Source organism: Cervus canadensis, chromosome 10 (assembly GCF_019320065.1).
Source record: "Cervus canadensis isolate Bull #8, Minnesota chromosome 10, ASM1932006v1, whole genome shotgun sequence".
Lineage (NCBI taxonomy): Eukaryota > Metazoa > Chordata > Mammalia > Artiodactyla > Cervidae > Cervus > Cervus canadensis.
The window spans coordinates 2623700-2646483 of NC_057395.1; the positions used below are offsets into that span (position 1 = coordinate 2623700).

A 22784-nucleotide genomic window follows, 5' to 3' on the forward strand; every position below is an offset into this window, starting at 1 on the left:
AAAAATTTTAAATACGCACAACGAGAAAAATACCAGAAGAAAACACAAATTCCTGTTTATACATTTTTTGTGTGTGTGCTGACAGAGACCTTCTTTTTCTTTCTATTACTACTGGTTCTTAACCTTAATTTTTTTTTTAATTTGAGAATAATTGCTTTACAATGTTGTGTTGCTTTCTGCTAAACAACATCATAAATCAGTTGTTATTACCTAGCAATTACTAAGCTGTTATCTGTGTGAGGAACGGTTCTAAATCCTTTGCATGGGTCTCATTTAAGCATCATGGTGGTGTTCTGTGAGATTACTACTCTCTCTCCATTATATTAATGAGGAAATTGAGGTACAGAGAGAGTGAGCGACAGCTAAAAGTGACAGAGTGAAAGTCAGATTCAAACCCAAGTTGAGCTGAATCTCGAGGTCATGCTCATTCTATTCAAGTAGATTCTTCTTTCATTACTGTGGTAAGAAGAGCTAAGACTAATATATACTGTTCTTTTTCCGGAAGGAAACAAAATATTTGTTTTAGAGGGATAGGAATAGCATGCTATTGACTGTTTTCAATCACAGGAACAATTGTGTATTTTGAAACAGTAACACTACAGTTTCCTGAACACTCCTCCTGCTTTTGTAGGACTGCCCTTCACTTGGCCTGTGCCAATGGCCATCCAGCGGTGGTAACTCTCCTCCTGGAGAGAAAATGCCTGCTTAACCTCTGTGACAATGAACACCGGACCGCGCTGATGAAGGTATGGGGCCGCGAACCATGTCCACATGAGATGGATGGATTTAATTACTGAGGCTAAAAGTGAATTTATCTCGTTTAGATAGAGCAAACTGGTGAAGCTTGTGGACTGTGTACTTTGAATTCCTAGAATTGACACTGTGTTTCTTGGCACACACTGACAGGCCGTGGAATGCCAAGAGGAGGAGTGCGCGACTCTCCTGCTGGCGCACGGTGCGGACCCGAACGTCAGGGATGTCCGCGGGAACACCGCGCTCCACTGTGCCGTCTTTTGCCAGAATATATCACTCGCAGCAAAGCTGCTTTCCTACGACGCCGATATAGAAGCCAGGAACAAGGTATAACTCAACTAACTTTATTTACAAAATATTTGTGAAGCATTTTTTTAAGCTAGAAGTGTTTTATTTGTAACTATGTAAATAGGTAAACTGAATAGTGTCCATCAGGACCTGTTACCATGGAAACACAGCCAATGCAGGGGTAGGAGGTGTGTCTGTGTCCACAGAGAGGACAAAGCTCTGTCTCCCAGCCACCCGTCTACCCCAGAAGGAAGATTTCCCATCAGAACGTGCCCGGGAGTGGGTGGTAGGCTCAGGGCGCACAAATGATGAAGGCCTGGGGGGAGTGAAGTGATGTGAGGAATGGCTGCTTCCAGGGGCTCAGGGAATGGGTGCCCCTGGGGGTGGGCGGGAGGAGGAAGGAGACCCAGTGCCCATGAGGGGGAGCCGGGTGAGTGCACGTGGGCCTGGGAGGCAGCAGGCCAGGGACCCTGAGCCCTCCAGGACCCCGGGTTCTGAGATCCGACCAAGAGGGTCAGGTCATGTTTGACTCCCAGCAAGGGCGTTCCCTTGCGCTGGTGACCACTTGGTTCGCCATGTACACCTCGGGGTCTCCCGCGCTCAGTCCCGGGGAGCTGCTCGCAGGGTTGCTGCTGAGCGTGCGGAGCTGGTGATGGCGAAGCTGCCCCTCCTGCTCTTTCTCCAGGAAGCAGGTGACGTCCCGCTGCTGCAGCCCCCCAGGAGCTCCCTCCGCTCTCAGAGGAGGGCTCCGTTTTCTGTGTTTGGAAGCTGCAGCCTTCCCCGAGTGAAAGTATTTTGAAAGAACCAAATTGTCTAAGATTGCACTTTAAATTGTGATGTTTCTAAAGAAGCATTAGAGAGTAAAGCATTCATTCATGTGTTTATGGCAGATATTTGTGGTAACACTGCACTGGTTAAAGGTAAAACTCTCCAAATACTTTGCCCCCCACTGAAATTTTTTTTGATTGGCATAAAATAGCACAGTAAAGCAAAATTTTCCTTAGAAATAGACTTTGTCTTAAAACTCAAACATAACATAAACATTTTACAACATAATAGAAATCTCACTGCTCTTAACAAATTCCTATTTTATAAAAAAAAATGATTTATATAAAAATGATTTCTCTCTTGTTGCCCAAGCCTTAAGAGAGTAAAGAAGAAGGAGAAAGGAGAGAGCAGGTGAAAAATGTAGGTCAGGTTGGAATTTTGGCCGTTGGGAAATGCCAAAAAGAGGGTTTTTTTTTTCATTTTTTCTTTTTATAATGTTTATTTATTTGGCTGTGCTGGGTGTTAGTTTCTCCATGCAGGATCTGGTTTCCTGATCGGGATTAAACCAGGCCCCTACACTGGCAGCCTGGAGACCCAGCCACTGGACCAGCACAGAAGTCCCGAGAATTTTGCTTTTGTCTTTTTTTTCCTTCAGTTTATATATTTTGGTTAAGGTGCTTTTCAGTTTTCAGGGATAATAGTTGTTATTTTGAGAAAGTGAGTGAGTGGATGGTATAGTAGCCTATATATCGATTTTAGGAAGACTCTGAGGAAATCAGACTGGCAGTGAACAGGTGGTGATTAAGTGGGAAATAAGAGAGAAGAGCAAATAATTAACTGATATCTTATCTATTCTGGCAGAAACAGCCCCTTAGATGAGTCTAGACTCTGCTCTCCAGTCTAGAATGTCTTGATGGAAAGTAAGTGGTTTATAAATAATGAGATAAGGTTGCCTTTTGAGTTTACTAGTCCCTGTTCTACCACTGTTCACCCAGGAAAATTTCATACTGTTTTGATGACTTCTACCTCTTACACTTTTCTTTTTTATTCAAATCCTCAAGTAAGGGAAGGAACTGGCCATGTGGGTAAGAGATGAGACTGGAGTGGATGCTGCGCTTATTCTTGGCTAGATTGTGCTGGTGAAAACTACAATCACTTGGGAAAACTTATAAAAAATTTACAAGCCTAGGCTGTTCCCTGAAGATTTTGATGGAATAAATTGAGGAAGGCCTGGCTGTGTGTATTTAGAACTGTTTCCCTGAGATTCTCATACAATCTGTGGTGAAGAACAATGGACTGAATAAGTGTAATTTCTAAATACACCTATCTCAAAAATAAGTAATCTCTAGAAGAGTTGGAGTTTGATCAGTGCTAGCTACTTCCATCAGCTCCCTCCTTTGCAACAGTATTAACCTGATTTTTTCTCTGCCTGTGTGATTAAGAAGTTAAAAGGAATATTATTGGCAATATCTATTGGCTTGAACGTTAACTCCTTTTCCTTCCACCCACTAGTTATTCAGTCGCACTCAGTCTTCAGAGATTTGCTCATGGTGAAGTCACTCCATCTGTAGAGTCTGACCCTGTCAGGATTTTGCACCTTCTGTTTTCATCCAGGTCATTAGGTCAACAGATGTTTGTTAGCAACAGGGTTTTCCTGACTGCAGTAATAGTTAAGTCATGAGCCTTCTTTTGGTGTCAGCTGCAGGACAGACTCTTGCAGTGTGTGTGTTAGAGTCACTGAGCCCTGGCATAAGCTAGGTAAGAGCTTTAAACATCAAAACCCATGAAGTCAGTAACAGTATAGATGGGAATTGTTTTGATGATTTTGTTTCAGCAGTCTTAGGAACTCATTATCCATTTGATTAACAATCTGGAGGAATTCTAGAGATAGATTGTAGTTTCAACAGGCAGTGGAGACATTCTTGAAGTGGAATTATGATTTTTTTAAAAATTATGTTTAATTGAATTATTAACCTTAATAGCAATTTTTATTACATGTTGGGCCCACTTTTTGTGAAACACATGATATGAAGAAGGGACGGTTTCACATAAAAATACTTGCTTTATTCCCACCTGTTTGGGAACAGCAGACGTCAAACCACAAGTGGGCCGTTGACCAGGCAAGGCTCTTGGATATGTTTAGTTTACCTCTGCAAATTGAGTCAACATTTAAAATTTAGGAGACTCATGCAGAGTCTGCATTTCAGGCTTCTCAAAGAATGAAATCTGGTCCCCTTTGATCCCATTATACTGTTTGGTCAGCATGCAGAGGCCCCCCCTTCTGTATGGAGCATGTGTTCTCTGGTTTGCTGGCCTTACCTGGTTTTTTCACTTACTCAGGTCACCAACTTTCCCTCCATAAGCATTTGAATTTCCAATTCTTGTTTTATAGTTTATTTTGATAATTATTTCAAGATTTTAGAGACACTCTAGTTCGCCTGTAATTGATTTCATAGTTTAAAAGAATTTCTTAAGAATGAGATTGAATTTTTCAAAGTAGAAATTATTAGTTGGTCTTTTCAAAAAAAAAAAAAAAAAACAACTTTTTCTTTGCATGTTCATATAGAGAGTAATATTCCCATTGGAATGTCTGTAAACCTTGTGAGGTTACTCATCATCATCCTTGGATCGGTTATGCATGCTACAGATAATAATAAATAACATGTATTTCTGCCTCAGCATTGTTCCTAAAATATGCAGTTGATTTAGTAGCTAATTGATTCTCTCTGGAGGACTGTTCAGAGTAGTAATAGAGCAAGTGAATACTACAATATCCCTGATAAATATTATGATAGGAGCAAAGATCCTTGGAACCAGTAAATGTTGGAAGTGAGTTTTAGAGAATGACTCTGTGGTTCGTCTTTTGAAGAGGTAGAGGAGGAGCATTTTATTTTTCATTTTTTAAAAAGACATATTTGACTACACCGGGTTTTAATTGTGGCACATGGAATCTTTAGTTGCGGCATGTGGGGTCTAGTCCCCTGACCAGGGATGGAACCTGGACACTCTGCATTGGGAGCTGGAGTCTTAGCTACTGAACCACCAGGGAAGGCCCAGAGGAGGACCATCTTCAAGAGAAAGAAGGCGCACAGGGGGATAAGGAGGAGGGGGCTCCCTTTTATTTGCTTTCTGAATTATATGTTTAAGTTCAGAGAATCTATTGCATGATTTTAAGTTCAGCTTTGAAATAGGTTAACTGTGTACATTAGAAATTGTTTTCCCTGTTTTACAGGATGACCTCACACCATTGTCACTTGCTATAAGTGAAAGGAAACAGCAAATGGTGGAGTTTTTAGCAAAGAAAGAAGCAAATATACATGCAGGTGATAAGATGAAAAGGTACAGTTGTTTTTCTTTTTAAAAACCTTTGTGCTGTTCTAAGGTGGTAGCATCAAGATTAAATTAATAAAAGGATTAATTTGTAATCAACACATCTCAGGCAGGTAGAAAGTCAATTATTCTGACTGGGAATCATGAACAACAATATATATCTACTCAAGGAGATATATATGTATATATATAAAATCTACTGAAGGATTGATATTCCTTTAGAATATTGACTGATGTCATATGCATCTGGTTCCTTTTTTTTTTTTTTCATTGATCTTGTAGTCACTGAGGGATTTCATATTAGTTTTATTAGCTTTATAAAATATGGATTCTGCTTTTTTAGTTTATCTTATGACATAATATTGAATTTCTTAATTTTTTAAAATAATTCTTTAATCTCTACTTTGTATATATTTTTCCTTAAAATTGCATACTGAACATAAAAGACTTGATTTTGTCTTTTGGATGACTCTTTGCTTTAAATTACTTTCTTAGAAGGATGCTGGTGTTATTAGTGACAACTTCTTAGTTCCCATATGAATGCTGTAGCGCAGCCACTGCTGCAGAGCCCCAGCACCAGCTCTGGCAGCTGGGCCTCCCAGCTCCCCCCTCACTCAGAAGCCTCATGTGGAGCCACGTGTGAGCCTAGACCTAAACCTTGAGCATCACAATGAGGCGGCCATTGAGGCTGTTATTTATCTTTTCTGCCAGCAGATATCAGTGCGGACCATTTTAAGCTGTCAGAGAGGTTCAAGTGCTCCTGCAGGGATAGAGCAGACTTCCCTTTCTCCTTTGTTTCTAGACCTGAACCTCAAGGTGACTTTCTGTCCTGGGAGGGCACATTTTCTTAGGTCATTGGTTCCCTGTCATTCTTCCCAGAGTAGTGGGTGCCAGCTTGCCCGAGATTCCATAATGACGATTGGCCCCTCATGAGATCTGTTTCCAGTAATACTGAAAATCTCCCAGAGGATTTGTATGTGCTTCAACCTTAAATGTTTTCAGTGAAGTGAAAGTGAATGTCACTTAGTCGTGTCCGACTGTTTGCAATGCCGTGGACTATACAGTCCATGGAATTCTCCAGGCCAGAATACTGGAGTGGGCAGCCTTTCCCTTCTCCAGGGGATCTTCCCAACCCAGGGATCAAACCCAGGTCTCCTGCATTGCATTGGAATTCTTTACCAGCTGAGCCACAAGGGAAGCCCTTGTTTTCAGAGTCTGCCTCATAAGGAACCCATTCACCAGAAATCCCTAAGTCTCAAGTAAGTTAGTTGGAATTAAGTGAGGTAAGCCCTGTCCAGGACTTGCCAGTATCTATTGTAAGAGTAGGGTTATGTCTTCCAGGTGAAACGAAGATGAGTGTGGAAATTAGGCATCATTCTGAGAAAGATCTGCTGGTTCAGAGTTTGAGTAGGTAGAGAAGGAAGAGTAGTGGTCCAGGCCAGGTCTTGATTTTGATTAGTTTTCTGCTCTTGCTATAATTAGTTGCAATAATTGGGGGCAATTATGTTATCTAATGTGGTGAGTTCGTATTTTATAAGTAAATCTAGGTTCAGATTATGTAATAGCTGAAATTCCCTAATTTACAAACCACAAAGAACAGCTAATCACCATAATTAACAGGTTCCTGCAACACTTGAATGTTAAAGGTATGAAAAAACACACATTTTATTTGGAATTCCAAAGTAGTTCCAGAAATAAAGTTCTAGACCAAATTATTACTTCTTTGACTGTTTCTCCAAGCATTTTTGAGGTATATTATATCATTAAATCCTCTTAATCCCCTTGTGAAATAAGGCAGTAAGATCCCAGTTGTGTAGAGGAAGACTTCGAATTGAGGAGAAGTAACTTCAGAATGAAGAGCAGTTGGTTACAGAACTAGGATTTCCGAGTTCAAGAGAGTTTTCATATGCCAAGTTAACTCTAGTTATTTTACTGATCTATACTGCCCTTAGTTCCTGAGTACTTTATCTTCCTTTTCGTTCTCCTTTAATTACATACTAAATAAAAGTTTGTAGAACTTAGAAACTTGAAATGAATGGGACAGCTGAAATTTTGATATTATTTGTGATATTTTCTGAAATAGTCTTGAGACTTTGGTAGTTGTTTTTCATATTAGTGTTAAAATATTATCACGTTTTTAATGCATAGCATTCGCCAACTGATTTCTGAATATGAAGAAGAGAGACCTAAAACTCCTCCCGAAAATAGCAACCCAGGTACGTCATCTGACAATGATTTACTCTTGGTGATTCTACCATAGATAAAATAGGAATGAGCAACTTTTAATGATGAAAGAACAATGAAAAAACATATGTAATTTGCATGTGTGTTTTATTTTTAAAATTAATTTTTTAATAGTCTAGTATTCCGAATTGTTTAAGCAGTTAATTGTAGGGTAACTTAAAATCAGAGACTGTATTATCTGAAAACAAATCCATGTATTTAATCATGGCCCCTAAAATCCTGTATTAGATCTTCTTGTAGATAGAAAAAACTTTTTAAGTTAAATATGATGTATATTTTCTGTATAATCATATTATAGCATATTAGACTTGTTATAAAAGTGGAACTTTAATTTTTACAAATGGTTTGCAGTTAGTGAATGAATAGTTAGTAGTTCCTATGGACTGATCAGTCTCACTAAAACAGTTACCATTGTTACAACTGGGAACCTCAACAATACCTTCCTGGTATGATACCAAATGATAAACAATAAGAACTGCAAAGCTGAGCCAGTGTGCAGCATACCAGGAAGAGATTATTTTTGAAAGGTACCTACCAGTAGTACAGGAGACAGAAAAGCAATGTCTGGTTGAGAACCAGTTATTTTGCATATTGTTGTATCAACAAGGTCTCTATTACCAACTTCATTCCTTACAGACCCAGGAAGAGTGAGATAGATTGACTTTATTACAACCAGATGTTTTCTTCTGTGTGTTGGACAATTGTCATGACAGTATAGTTTTGTTAGAACAAGATGTTTTCTTGCAATTAGTTAAAAGATTATTGTATAAAATATTCACATAGCTCAAATTGGGACACTGCAGACTCTCATAAAAGCACAAAAACACATCACATTAACAAAAACAATACCATGGTCTCTCGATGTGGCATCTAGCACTTTGCACAAGCTATCTGAGGACAACTTTAACTTAGTAGACCTCTATCTAATCAAAGAGGGCTTCCCAGGTGTCTCAGTAATAAAGAATCCACCTGCCAATGCTGGAGATGCAGGGTTGATCCCTGGGTTGGAAAGATCCCCTGGAGAAGGAAATGGCAACCTACTCTCGTATACTTGCATGGGAAATTTTATGAACAGAACAGCCTTGTGGGTCCATGGGGTCGCAAAGAGTTGGACATGACTCAGTGATTTAACAACAACATCCATCAAAGAACTTCTGTAGGTTGGTTTTACATGTTAGAGGAGACACAGAGCGGAGAAGGCAATGGCAACCCACTCCAGCAATCTTGCCTGGAGAATCCCATGGATGGAAGAACCTGGTAGGCTACAGTCCATGGGGTCGCTAAGAGTCGTACACGACTGAGCGACTTCACTTTCACTTTTTATTTTCATGCTATGGAGAAGGAAATGGCAACCCACTCCAGTATTCTTGCCTGGAGAATCCCAGGGACAGAGGAGCCTGTTGGGCTGCCATCTATGGGGTCTCACAGAGTCGGACACAACTGACACGACTTAGCAGCAGCAGCAGGAGACACAGAGATGACATAGGGTCTTGGTCTTCAATATGCTTAGAATAGAATAGAGTTGTCCCTGGTTACTTTCTGTATTTTTCTAAACAAAATTTTCAAAGAAAACATGCTTATTTATTTGTTCATTTGTTCATGAAACAGATAACTGTCAAGTGTCTTTTATGTACGAAGCATTGTTCTGATGTCACAGAGTGCGAACACTTAAAAATCACTGCCCCTGCCCTCCAGGCGCGAGCTTGCAGGACTCCTCTCCCCGTGGAGTCACTGCATGTGAGTCATCCCTCCAGCATCAGATCATGACGACACATGTGACATGTTGTCCAACAGACCAGAGTCCATCACCCCCTCCCTCCATCCCTCCCTCCCCTTGTTCATCAGCTTCGGATCTGATGATGTATGCCTTCCAACCTGAAAAAGCATGATTTCTGTCAACATTTGCCTTATAATGGGGAGTATCGATATAATGATGTCCCTCACTAGTACCCAGAACTGTTGGGATCATCCTGCTCTATGTGGTCCAGATACTCTTGAACAATGGAAGGACACAGTCTCAAGAGTTTATACTTTTAAAATATATTGTATATATATATATTTAAAACTTTTAAAAAAAGTTCAACTTATGTGTACCGTACTGCATGCTCACCACTACAAGTCTAGTCCCCATCCTCACCACCCAGTTGACCCCTCTTTACCTATTTGCCCTCCTCCACCTCCCTTTCAAGAGATTATTCTTTCTAAACCTAGCTCACTACATCTTTCATACTTCTCTTGCATTTGGAAATCGGGCCAGGAAGACTTTGTTTCCTATGTTTTACCACGCTCTGAAGTTCAGTGCCTGTAGACCAAGCTTCCCTGTGACAGGGCGTTTTCATCCTGAACTGAGGAGCCAGGGACGTTGTGTCATGTCCCAGCGAGACGCCTGTGTTCTCTGTTCACTGCTCCAGGCGTGGACGTCCAGAGATACTGTGCTGTTTAAGTGGGCTATGGGCAGTTTATAGTACTGATTCTAATAATGGTATAATATCACTTTCTGTCAGTGTTCTAGAGTTTGGTTAGGATTATGATCATTGTAAACAGCAGTTCTTTCTTCTTTTTTTTTTGCATTTGATGACTATAAAGGAGAGGGGTGGTTTTTAGGCATTAATGGCCTGAGAGTATAGTATAATCACTGTTCCCTCCAGTGTGGTCTCCAGGTGTGGTTCAAAAGGAATACTTGTAAACAGAGCATCAGTCTTGAGGTTTTAATATTCTCTATTTTTCTTTTGTTGATTTAAAATGTGTCTTACTTTTTTCTTTAATAGAGGATGAGAGTTCTGAAGAAGACTCTTTAAGCAGGTAGGATTTTGGTGGGTTTTTAAAAATTGTGTGTTTAAGTAAGGGAACACGGAGAAGAGAAACTAATATTTGTTGAGCGTTCCACTCTGGGTTAGATACTGCATTGTGTCCTTAACATTTGTGACCTCATAGAGTCATCACAGCAGCTTTGTAGAGTAGCTGTGTCCTAATTTTACTTAATTAGGCAACTGTGGTTCGGGGAGTTTGATGAATTAACCCGTGATTCCATGGTTAAAATCAGTTGACCTTTGATTTGACCGTTGGCCTGCTTGGCTCCCACATCCACTCTCGTGTCCCTGATCAGAGACTGAGAAGTACTTCGTAGCATATAAGCTAAACATATAAATTAGTTCTTTGACTTTGTACATTTTAAGTTTCAGACATTGCGAAGAACTCCTGTAATGTTCTAGAGTAAAGGGGAGGAGTGGGGCCATCTCAGTAAGTGGTTTCACTGCTGAAGGACCAAGACTGCCATTTTTGATGGATGCCATTTAGTCTCTGAACCAGGAACAGAGAATGGAGAAGGAATGGCCTATCCTTCTGCTTTGTTTTAAGTCATCAGGTTTATTCCAGTTTGGGCAAACATTGTCAGTCTACCAATTTGATTTTCAGTTCAGTTATTAGGACTTTTGATGAAAACAAATTATTTTCAGACTCTGCCAAGTATATTAGCTGTCACTGTTTGTCATGGAAACTAAGAATGAATCTTAACTAAATATTTAAATAGTTGGGAGAGTTGGAAGCAGAAGTAGGTAACTAAAAACCTTTTAGAGACTTCCCTGGGAGTGCAGTGGTTAAGGTGGTTAATAAGACTTCTCCTTCCAACGTAGGCAGTGTGGGTTCAATCCACGTTCGGGAAGCTAAGATCCCAGATGCCTCAGGATTATAAAGCCAAAACATAAAATAGAAGCAACACTGGAACAAATTCAATAAAGGCTTTAAAAGTGGTCCACATCAAAAAATCTTTTTTTTAAAAAAAAAAAATGCTTTTTAAAAACAGAGACCAAGTTTTAATTATGTCAAGAAGCTTCATTTAATACACAGATAGCCAAACTTTCACTTGTTTTTTTTCTGTTTAAAGAAATGAACTCACTAATTTTAGTTGTATATGTTTTTGCTCTAAAGATTTTCCAACAAACCTGGTGTTGATTCATGGCCTACATCAGATGATGAAGACTTAGATTTGGAAACCAAGGTAAAATACTCTCTTCTATAATTAGTTTTTATGCTCAGAATTTAGTTTCATATAGCATTTACTCTTAATATTCAGCAGTGGTGTCCCTCTCACTGTTTTATGTTTGTAATGGAAAGTTGGTGAGAGCAAACCATTTTATAAAAACATGACTAGTTGATTTTTTTTTCTTTTTATTTTAGTAAATACTGAAAAGTGAAAGTGAAGTTGCTCAGTCATGTCTGACTCTTTGTGACCCCCCGGACTGTAGCCTACCAGGCTTCTCTGTCTGTGTGATTTTCCAGGCAAGAATATTAGAGTGGGTTGCCATTTCCTTCTCCAGGAGATCTTCCCAACCCAGGGATTGATCCCGGGTCTCCCGCAGTGTAGGCAGATGCTTTACCGTCTGAGCCACCGGGGAAGTCTCAAATACTGAAGGTGGAGAGAAGAAAAAAAATGGGTTGGAAAATACATAGTGACAGGAAAATCGTATTGGGAAAAGCTTTCTCACAATGGAGGAAATACAAAATGTGGTCAAGGATAAAGAGTCTTACTATGAATTTTAAACCATACTGAGTTGACTTTTATAATACTCATAATGAAATCTTTAGTGGATACAGTTACTTACTGTCATAATCATAGAATCTTCCTGGAGCCTTTCAGTTCCCAAACTATATAGTGTATATCATCTAGTTTTTTTCTACCCTTAGACACTATTTTGGTTTTTTAGAAGGGTGGTGCTTTTTTAGGAGGTTTTTTAGGAGGGTGCTTTTTTTTTTTTCCTTTTGTTCTCTTTTTCTTTCTTAGGCTCTGCATTAAAACTAAAGTAATTTGTAATTATGGAAATTTAGAAATTAAAACTCTGTTTCTCAAACTCCATATTATAAAGGAATTCCACTGTGTTTTCTAAAGCATTCCATTAAGAAGATGTGCCCAACTCTTCATCTCACTGAAGAACACATGTTTTGCCTAAAGTAATAGCCAGCTGTAGAAGCACAGGCTTTTAATAACTGTAAGACAAAACTTACAGCTTCAGATTTTTTTTGTATTGTAGTAAAAAAAAAGTCTAATGAAAGTCCTTGTATCATTTTCTAAAATTTCAGATTTCAGACATTTTGTATTATTGTTATTTAAATATTCGTCTTATAGCCCCTGTATCAGTATAAACTAGTGGAGTTCAGGAAACAATTGTGCATCTCCTGGAGCAAGTAACATATGTCTCAAATGTAAGAACCATTTTAATCGTTTTTGAATGTGAATAAATGAAGAGACAAATGGAATCCTATATAATGTTACAGCTAATATAATATACATAATATAACAGTTAAATCTGTTTGAATTCTAAAAATATGACTTAAATTTAGATTCTCTTTTTAATATTTAGGACTTAGAAGTTCAGTTGAGTTCTATTGAGGAAGGAGGTCCTGCACTACAAGGAAATAAATAAGAAATACGTGATAAAAATGTTACCGTATATTTTTCAGTGTTGTCCGCTGAGAATTTTAGATTAATATTTCTTGACCTTCTTTTTAGCTCCATCTTGTATTCCATTCATTTTTTTTTCAAACAGTATATTCTCCTTAGAATTCTGACTACCAGTCCTTGTTCCCAGTGATGTGTTAGGAATATTTCTTTATCAATTCTTCTCTCTCTCAAGTAATACTTGACAACATTCAGGGAGTGATAGATGACCATGTGTGGCTAATTGAATGACTTTTTTTTATAGTGGCAAAATTAAACTCTTTATTACAGCATTATTTATAAACAGTTTTAAGTAATATAAATCGCTATTATTAGGGATATACAATGAACAAAAGCCTCTGTTTTAAATATATGTTTTATATACAATTTATGTTGATATTTTCATAAAACTTGAACAGCATAGATATATAATTTATGTATTAATAAAAACATTAAGCAAAGCTTTGTTTATAGTATATCCTTAACAATATTGATATATTACTGATTTATTATATATAAATGCTAAATATATGTTTTTCCACATACCTCATTATACTTATGTTTTTCTTTTTTTTTTTCATTAAGTTTGTACTTCACAAGGCATATCTCACTTTTTCCTTTCTTTTTCTTCCCCTACCTTTTGTCATTTTTAATATTTACTGTTAACCTAATTTTTCCTTGCAGAATCAATTTCTTCAGTGTCTGTTCTTTCAGTTCATCTCTCTCTGCCTCTGTTGTGAACATGTTTGCTTATGGCTTTCTGTTTATAAACACTCTATAAAGTGTGTTTTTATAAACACTTTATAAACTTTATAAACACTTTATAAACACTCTATAGAGTGTTTCTGGCTTTCATTCATGATCATTGCCCTATAGGTTTACTCTTATTTTTTTCCCTCTTTCTTAGAATGAGCTGAATTTAAAAAATCATTTGTCTTTAGCTCTTTGACAAACAGAATAGAAATAACTTTTCCTGTTTGCAGTTCTAACCCATCTAAATAAGGTTCTGCTAAAAACCAAAGTTTCATATTTCCCTTCCCAAGTGATAATTCATGTATATAGAAATCATGCAAGCAAATTTCAAAATATAGCAACTAATTTATATGGCTTAGTTTTTCAGACATAGTACTCTAAAGTATTGGGGATAAATTTTTATTCTAGAACATTTTGATAGAGAAAATAATCTAGTGGGTGTCATAGTATTTGTATAGCAGTCTACTAGGGATAAGGAGAGGAACATCTGGGGCTTCCGATGCCATCTATCATAATCCTTACCCCATGAGAAGGTTAGTCAGTGGCAGAACTGGGATTTGAATCCACATCTGAATGACTCCAGAGCCTGTGCTCTTTGTGTTAGATCATAGAGTAATGGAGGATGTTATAATTATTTTATTAAATTTGATTCTCGTTATTCTTAAAGTTCTTATTTTCTTCTCCAGAATGTCTTGAAACCAAACTTAACAAAGCTAATGAATGCTTCTCAGCAATCCAAGAGAAACAGTAAGTTATCTAAGACTGTCCTCCTGGTTTTATTCACTGATTTGAAATTACAGATGTTCTCATGTACTCTCCCTTGTTTTCACAGTCGCAGAAGCAAAATGTGGCACTGTGAGACCGGAGAGTCCCACCTCCTCTGAGGACAGTAATTCTGATAGTGAAATTGAAGATGTGGCTGAAACCATTCCTGAACCATCGCCTGGAGTCCAGGGCTTCCCTCATCCTGCCTTCCCATCGCCTGAGCCTCTTGCACAACCCGTCAAGTCTCTAGCAGGCCTTGGTCTTACAAAGGTAAGTTGTTTTGTTTGTAACTCTTTTTTCCCTGTACTTTTCCACATGCCATTCACATGTTATGTCCCCTTATGATGACAAAAAGGATACTACCACAGAAATGGAAGCCTTCAAAGTCACGATACAAAATGGTGTGATAATAAGAGCAATATATGGGCATGATTCAGATTTATAAATGTTTGCATACTAAGTATGCCATTATGAAAGAAAAAAATTACAAAGCAATTAGGAAGAACAGCTCGATGAATATGAAGATGGGGAGAGGGATGAAGCGGAAGAATTCATTTAAGGACAAGATGAATATGAAATGGAATGAGGGTCAGGATGAGACAGATTATTACACCAACACAACAGAAATAGTGGGGGTATGTCAGATGAGGAACTCTATATTATAAATATGAGAAGAATTATTTCAAATTCAACTTAAGAGGAGACAGTGAAGTCGTGAAAAAACAATGCTCATACTCTTTTGAATGACATATAGCTGATTTTTATGAAGAACTGAAAGAAAGTTTGTTCCTTACCTTTTTTGGTGGTTGTTTTCGAGGTTGGTGGTTGTTCTTTTTTTTTTTTTTTCAATTGCAGTATAATCAGTTTACAATATTGTGTTAGTTTCAGGTGTACAGTGAAGTGACCTGGTTATACTTATATATGTATATATGTCTTCCCTGGTGGCTCAGTTGGTAAAGAGTCTGCCTGCAATGCGGGAGACCTGGGTTCAATCCCTGGGTTGGGAAGATCCCCTGGAGAAGGAAATGGCAACCCACTCCAGTATTCTTGCCTGCAGAATTCCATGGACAGAGGAGCCTGGTGAGCTATAGTCCATGGGGTCACAAAGAGTTGGACACAGCTGAGTGACTAACACACACACATATATGTATATATCTATATTGAATATAGTTCCCTCTGGAAGTTCATTTCAATTTGAAGTGATTTCTCTTTTTAAAAAAATTCTCACTTTGAAAGTAATGAAACGATGTCTTCTATTTAATATAGCAAAACTTTAGCTCATAGACAATTCAAGATGAGTTCTGTTTTAGGCCTTAGCAGATTTATTATGATTTAAGAATTTTTGGCCGTTCTATTTCTTGTGGTTTCTAACTTACTGTTTGATAAATATTTAATGTACTTAACTAATTTATCTTACTGTTTGGTATAATCTTGGTGGGTGTTTTAGATCTTTTTGAAAATAAAGAAGAAATAAGCATTTTATCTAGTCTTTTTACTAAAGTTATAATTTATAATTCTATAAATGAGATTCTTACTCTCTTCATTAAATGAGAAAATTTTCAGCTGCAACAGTCTTAAAGAAAAAATGTAGAGCTGAAGAGATTCTGATTTGTCTTTTCCTAATATCTATACATAATGGCACTTACACACAGTAAATAAATGAAATCACAATTTATGATTTTTTTTCCTATATAGACTACTTGTTATTATAAAATCATAAGGAAAGAAAAATTGCCAACAGAGTTTAAAAATTATCTCTGGAAGATAATTTTTTACTTTTAAAAATATCTCTAGCCATATGGATACTCCATGTTATTCTTAAGAAACTTTATATTAACTTCAGTATTTATAGGTGTAAGCTAGCCTGTCAATTCTTTGTTATACATATGAAAGTAAGTCAGTAAAGTCACTCAGTCGTGTCCAACTCTTTGCGACCCCATGGACGGTAGCCAACCAGGCTCCTCTCTCCATAGGATTTTCCAGGTAAGAGTACTGGAGTGGGTTGCCATTTCCTCCTGCAGGGGATCTTCCCGACCCAGAGATTGAACTCATGTCTCCTGCATCTCCTGCTTTGGCAGGCAGATTCTTTACTGCTGAGCCAACTGGGAAGCCCAGTTGAAATTAACCTATAAATTCTTTCGTATCCAAAACTCAGAAATTGTTGTTACTTGATTTTTTAGTTTGTTTGTTCTTTCCTGATGTGAAATTTGAGCCCTGCTTGATAATCATAGATGTATTTGAAAACCTTTATATCTCCAGCTTGGATAATCATAATTTTACTACTTTTTTTATATCTAGATCACTCCTTCAATCTTTACCTGCTATTCCAGAAGGCATAGATAGGAAATTAGAGTTGTTACTGTGCTGTTTACAGGGAAATAAGAAGAAAACCTTGTGAATTCTTGGGGTCACAACGAGTCGGACACAACTGAGTGACTGAACTGAACTGAACTGAACCCTTTACTTGTGTAGTGGATTCCCATCACGTGAAGAAGAAAGATGACACTTGCTTTTTGCCGTTTGATCCTGGTCCTTCAGTTTTGTCTCTCCGTAGGGTTCCCAGTGACTATGCTCTGATTTTGCACATGACTTATTAACACTGTTTCACAGCTCGTCCTTTGCTTGGGCTGCCCTTCCCAGAACCCCCCTCACATCCCGGCTCTGTACTCTGTCTTCTGAGACACAGCCCTTTGTCACACCGTCCCTTGGGCTTCACAGGTTCCCCTGCCTCCTCTCTCCTTTGTGCCCATCCTGTTCTCTGTCCACCTCAGTTGCAGGGCTGTTGAAGGATACTTCTCTGCCCTCTTCTTTGTTTTCATGTGTCTCTGCCTTGCCTAGAACACAGAACAGAATTGCTCTTTTCTTTACATCTGTAACTTCTCCGAGGACAGTGTCTATGATTTCTTAGACAACAGTGAATGTTTGTCATCTTACTGATTGACTGAATGACCAAATAAATGAATATGTTTTCTGAAGTTGGGTTTTTGTTTTATTTTGTCTTGTTTTTATAGGAAGGAGCCACAAAGCCAGAGAATGTAGAAAAAGAAAGTGATACAGATATTATTGAAAGGGCTCCACAAGAGCAAATAAATCTTGACCATTTGAGTTCTGTTGATGGAACACACAAAAATAATAGAAGTGGTAAGTTAGTGAGTGTCTGTGGATTTTTTTTCTATGCTTAAAAGCTCAAATAGAAACGTTTGAGGTGTATAGATGCAAATATGGCATCCATTTTTTTTTAAGTGTGTTTCTTTTGCTCTCTCTCTTCAGAAGTGTCCCAAGTACTACCAACTTTTTCTTCCTGAAAATGCTTCAACCCTCTGAAATTCTTTTCCACTAGTTTTTATTGAACTATTTGTGGATAGAGATAGACTTATATATGTATTAAAATTCATAGTAGTAAATGTTCTCATTAATGTATCTGTGACTTCATTTTATAGATATGATGTCAGCCTTAGGATTGGGAGAAGAGGAAGATATAGAATCACCTTGGGATTCTGAGGTACTGTCTTCTGTTATTGTTTTGAAATGTAAGCACAGAGTGATGTAAAATGTAAAAGTGGGAGATGCTGTGACCTTCTCACCTTTGCATTTGCCCATCAACATTTTTAATCTGATTTTAATCTTTATTTTTAATTATTGATTTTTAATCAATAAAATAATTCTGTGCTAAATACTACCACATAATACACTTTAGCTAATTTTCAAGGTTTACCTTGAAATCAGTGTAGTATGGAAATCAAGGCTGAGAAGTCATAAGGAATCTGTTTGTGTTCTGAAGTTACATTTATCTGAAAACCAAAGCATTGTTCCAGGTGAGTCTAGGATCAAATGTCCCTTTCTTTCTTTCTTTCTTCCTCTCTTCCTTCAATTTTTATTGGAGTACAGTTGATTTACAATACTGTGTTAGGTTCAGGTGTGCAGCAAAATGAATCAGTTATATATATATATATATATATATATATATATATAAAACCTCTGTTTTAGATTCTTTTCCTATATGGGCCATTACAGAATATTGAGTAGAGTTCCCTGTACTATACAGTAGGTCCTTATTAGTTATCTGTTTTATGCACTGTAAGTGTAGGGTGTTTGTATCATCCCCAATCTCCCAGGCAAATGTATGTTTCTTTGGTACTTGTCCATGTGTAAAGCTGCTAGAGAGGGCCAGAGAGAAACGGGCTGAATTGTGGTTTTTTTACCACATCAACATTGAAAAGATAGTGCTTGAAACTTGGAAGTATTATTACATTTGGATTGTCAAGTTAATCTGCAAGGAACATTTCAAGAGAAGCAAAAGCATAGGGAATAGTAAGAAATATGTGGTATTATAATAACAGCAGTTAGCTTTGCTTTGTGATGTTTTAGTAAGTACAAACCATTTTGGATAGTGTAGCACACGCAGAGTACCTTTATGGCAGTTACTTGAAGTAACATAAAGTAACGATGCTCTGTTTGAAGGTGGCAGCTATGGAAGGAGATAAGGGCCTGATCTCTAGATGTAGCCACTGCCTGGTGGATGATACAGCACCATGTTTGAAGTCAGCATCCTGAATCTGTCACCTAGCAGCTTTGAGATCTTGGCAAACCTGGCTTAACCGGGTTAAACGTAGGCAGTTTTTAAAAGTAGGATATTTTCTTCAAAAGGAATTAGGAAATCTTCATGCAACTCAATATTAATTTTAACAGAGTATCTCTGAGAGTCTTCCACGGAAATATGTGGATCTTTTATCTGGAGCTGCTGGTCAAAGAGGGAAAAATACGTTAAATGGACAAGTAGAAGGTAAGAACTATATTTTATAGAAAAGTCATTTGAAAGAATATTGATTTAAAATGGAAATGCTGATATTTTCTAATAGGCAAAGAAAATCACCTGTCATGTGTAGTGAGGTAAAAGACAAGAAAAGGAGGGAAATAGTGTATCTTATCAGATGTCAGCCACAGATTAAATTGAGAATCCAGTTTCAGGAACTAAATTATTTAGCTCCTGGACTTCCTTGGCAGTCCAGTGGTTAGGACTCTGTGCGGTTAAGAATCTCCAATGCAGGGAGTGTTGGTTCGATCTCTACTCAGGGAACTAAGATTCCATTTGACACACGGGTGCAAAAAAAAAAAAATTTTAATTCTGTTTCAAGATACCCTATGACCTAAGAAAGGTTGAGAAACAAGAGGAAAGAGGGAATGAAGGATTAGAGAGGCAGAGGATATAGGGAGGGAATGAAGGAAAAGGAAGCACAGGTCTGTCGGGAAGGTGGCCATAAGTAAGATAACTCTTTAGAAAAAGGGAGAGTGTTTGATATGGATGATGCATTTGAAGTGAGCTGCCAGTACCAAAATTCGTCAGAGAAGGATAGCAAAGTTTTCCCCCTCTTACGTTTTTCCTCATTTTTAGGAAGGCATTCAGGATTGAGGTCCCTGGGCATGCAGAGCTGTGTGTTATCCTCTGTGGAGGAGCACAGGAATAGGTGCTCAGCTGTAAATGTTTGCAAATTGGTGTCATACGAAATGTTGCTGCTTTATAAGATGGTGTCACATAGGCCAACATAAGAGAACTGGAAAGAAGGAGCGAGCAGGGGGCATGATAGGGAGATCAAGGAATCCACAGCCCGGTAGAGAGTCCACTGGAAAGCTTCCAACTTGTAATGCAGTTTCAGTTTGGGGGGAAGTGTTAGAGTGAGGAAGTTGAGGCTAAGATTTCAGGAGAACAAATTAAGTTGAAGTCATGTAGAAGCAGGCTCAGTACAGACCAGAGTTTCTCAAATTTTAACTAGTAGCCTAGGGACCTTGTGTGAAGTGCACATACTGAGCAAGAAATCTGAGAATCTGTGTTTCTAACAAGCTCTCCGAGTAGCAAGGGTGTAGCCTTGCATTTAGAGAAATCTGGAAGTAGAGCTTTGGAGAGTGCAGGACATAACAAAATCAAGGAAAAGTATTATTTTGTTTTTCTTTCTAAACGTGTCTATAGCCAGAGGGAGGAAAAGAGTTGAAGATACCATTGCTAAGCAAAGAGGGAAAAAGAAGTGGTGGGGATGATCCATAGAAAGAATGTAAAGGGGAAAGAATTAAGACCACAGATCCAGAGATTACCCTTTATAGAGGAAAGAATCTAGTGAAAGGACGGAGGGAAGAAAGTAAGTCCTTAGGGAGGTGAGCTTGGAATGAGGAAACTTGAAGGAACTCCTTCTAGACGGTTCAGTGTATTTGCACTGAGAAGAGATAAGATCATTGTTGCTCCAGAGACTACTGGAGGTGGGAGGGGGTGCTAGAAGTGGGAGAAACCCCAGCCATTCCAAATACCTATCAGGCATCAAAGATATATGTTGTATCAGTATTTGTTATTCAAATTAGATTAATTTGATTATGGGGGCATTGACTTTTTTTGAAAGTTGTTTCACAGAAATCCTTTGAAGCAGTAGCATGGTGTACCAAACCAAACTAAGTTTTGAAACAAAACAGATTAGTAGGGTTCACTCCCCAAATGCTAGAGTTGTTATTTTCGATAAGTACTACACTGATTTTGAAACATGTAGGATTTTTAATATCTAGTAATTGTGTGATAGTTAAATTTATTATTTCCTTTTTGATAATTGTATTTCAATATTGAGAACTTAATATACATTATTTTCTAGATGTGTCTTATATACCTTCTTGCATGATTGGATCGAGAAACTTTAAGATGGCTAAACTAGAGGAGCCAAGACATGTAGGCATACCAGTAGTCCACATGGGTATGGAAAAAAGTGAATATTTTTATGAACCATTATTCTACAAGTGTGTATCCCAGCTAATCAGTTCATTACTCTTTCTCTGATGAGAAATGAATTATGCATTCAGTTGAACTGTCATTCCAGCTGTGCACTTGTTTAGTGACTGGACAGATTGAAGAACATGATAAAGACTTGTAGTATAATGGTGTAAACGATACTGCTGTATTGCATTCAAGATAATGCTGTTGCATTTTACCATCTACTTTCACATTTATCTTCTTGGGGTCATGATTTGTTCCTCTGATTATGATCACTTTTCTCCTCATCAGTCGGCATGTTCACATTGGTCTGTGTGCACTTTAATATTTTATAAAGTCATTGAAAATGTAACGTTACTTTTGAAATCTTAACTGCATGTTTGTTAAACCTGTATTTCTATTTTTTCTTCACTATCTATAGTGGATTCATAATCTGTCTTGCTGGTGTCTTAACATCCCCCTGAAAACAAGACACTAAAACCGAATGTATTCACTGCCAAGGCTGAGCACAAGGATTTCTGCTCAGTACTAACTCTGCATGAATGTAGAGCTGGCTTTCATATTTACATGTAATTAACTCTATGTCCCTTTTGCCTTTTAGATTCTCCTGAGAAATATCCTAACGTGAAGGTAAAAACGTTTATGTTTTTATCTTGAATTATGAACAGTGGATTCTATCATATGTATATTATTTATTAATCAAATTGTTTCCAAACCCATTCAGCCTACAGTCTTAGTGAAAGATTCTGTTCCTAATAAAACAGTCGGAATGAAGGATTTGCAAACATCCGCTTCAGGTAAATTTTGCAATACACATGTAACTCTGGAAAGAGGGACACTGAAATATTTGAAATGCTCAGTCTTCATACTGCTAACGTTTTTTTTGCAAATTTACTTGAAGAATTTGACATACATAAGGCAAATGTTATTATTGGTATCCATGTTTTGGAAAAAGAGATATGTATAAGCATAAGAACAAGAAATTTTTAAAATGTAAGCTTGAACTCAATATGTTTCTGTATATGTTTCGATACCCTGAAGTTCTCAGTTTGGAATCTGTATACTTCTTAGGGATTCTCAGAAATGAATTATTAGATCCTAAGATTTTCCCAGTGTCAAAAAATGCTTATTTGAGCTCTGACTTTTACCTAGAGTAAAGCTTCACTTGCTAATATGTCAGTTGTATTTCAACTTATAATTATTTCATTTTAGTGTTGTTACACAGATGAATGTAGACCAACCAGATATTTTGTTTAGCAGACTTTGTGTGTGTGTTGTGTTTGTGGTGTCTTTGATTTTTAGAAGCAGGGGAAGTACTCATGCTTTAATGACTTTTATAGACATAATCTTTAAAAATAGTGATTCTGAAAATTTTGGCTTTAGGATCCTTTTGTACTTCTAAAAATTATTGAGAATGCCACGGAACTTTTGTATAAATAGGTTGTGTTTATTGATGTTCACTGTATTGAGAAACAAAACTGAAAAACTTAAAATACAAGAACACAGAATCATAATGGCTGATTCCATTTGTCATTAGAGTTATAACATCACATATTGTGTCTCTGAAGAACTCCACTGTGTACTCAGAAGAGAATGAGAATGGAAGTAATGTTTAGTGTTGTGAAAATAGTTCTGACCTCTTGGACCCCCTGACCCGATGGGTCTCTGGACTTCAGGGATTCTCAGGGCACACTTGAGAACCAC

The 22784-nt window shown here is 37.6% G+C and overlaps 1 protein-coding gene across 6 annotated transcripts in view; it reads left to right on the plus strand.

The window, feature by feature from the left end:
• ANKRD26 (ankyrin repeat domain 26) overlaps positions 1-22784 on the plus strand; it is a 71099-nt gene that overhangs the window by 1990 nt on the left and 46325 nt on the right. For 5 of the 6 annotated variants that reach the window (XR_006271591.1, XR_006271590.1, XM_043479668.1 and 2 more), the window contains exons 2-15: positions 632-746; positions 907-1080; positions 5042-5148; positions 7288-7355; positions 10152-10185; positions 11311-11380; positions 14257-14317; positions 14403-14605; positions 17347-17476; positions 17776-17837; positions 19025-19118; positions 20965-21063; positions 21682-21710; positions 21805-21877. Coding sequence is in view for 4 of the 6 variants with exons in the window: in XM_043479668.1 (XP_043335603.1) it covers positions 632-746; positions 907-1080; positions 5042-5148; positions 7288-7355; positions 10152-10185; positions 11311-11380; positions 14257-14317; positions 14403-14605; positions 17347-17476; positions 17776-17837; positions 19025-19118; positions 20965-21063; positions 21682-21710; positions 21805-21877 (1319 nt within the window). In the remaining 2 variants the exon portion in view is untranslated. The remainder of the gene's footprint in view (positions 1-631; positions 747-906; positions 1081-5041; positions 5149-7287; positions 7356-10151; positions 10186-11310; positions 11381-14256; positions 14318-14402; positions 14606-17346; positions 17477-17775; positions 17838-19024; positions 19119-20964; positions 21064-21681; positions 21711-21804; positions 21878-22784) is intronic. The other variant, XM_043479670.1, reaches the window with a different exon arrangement.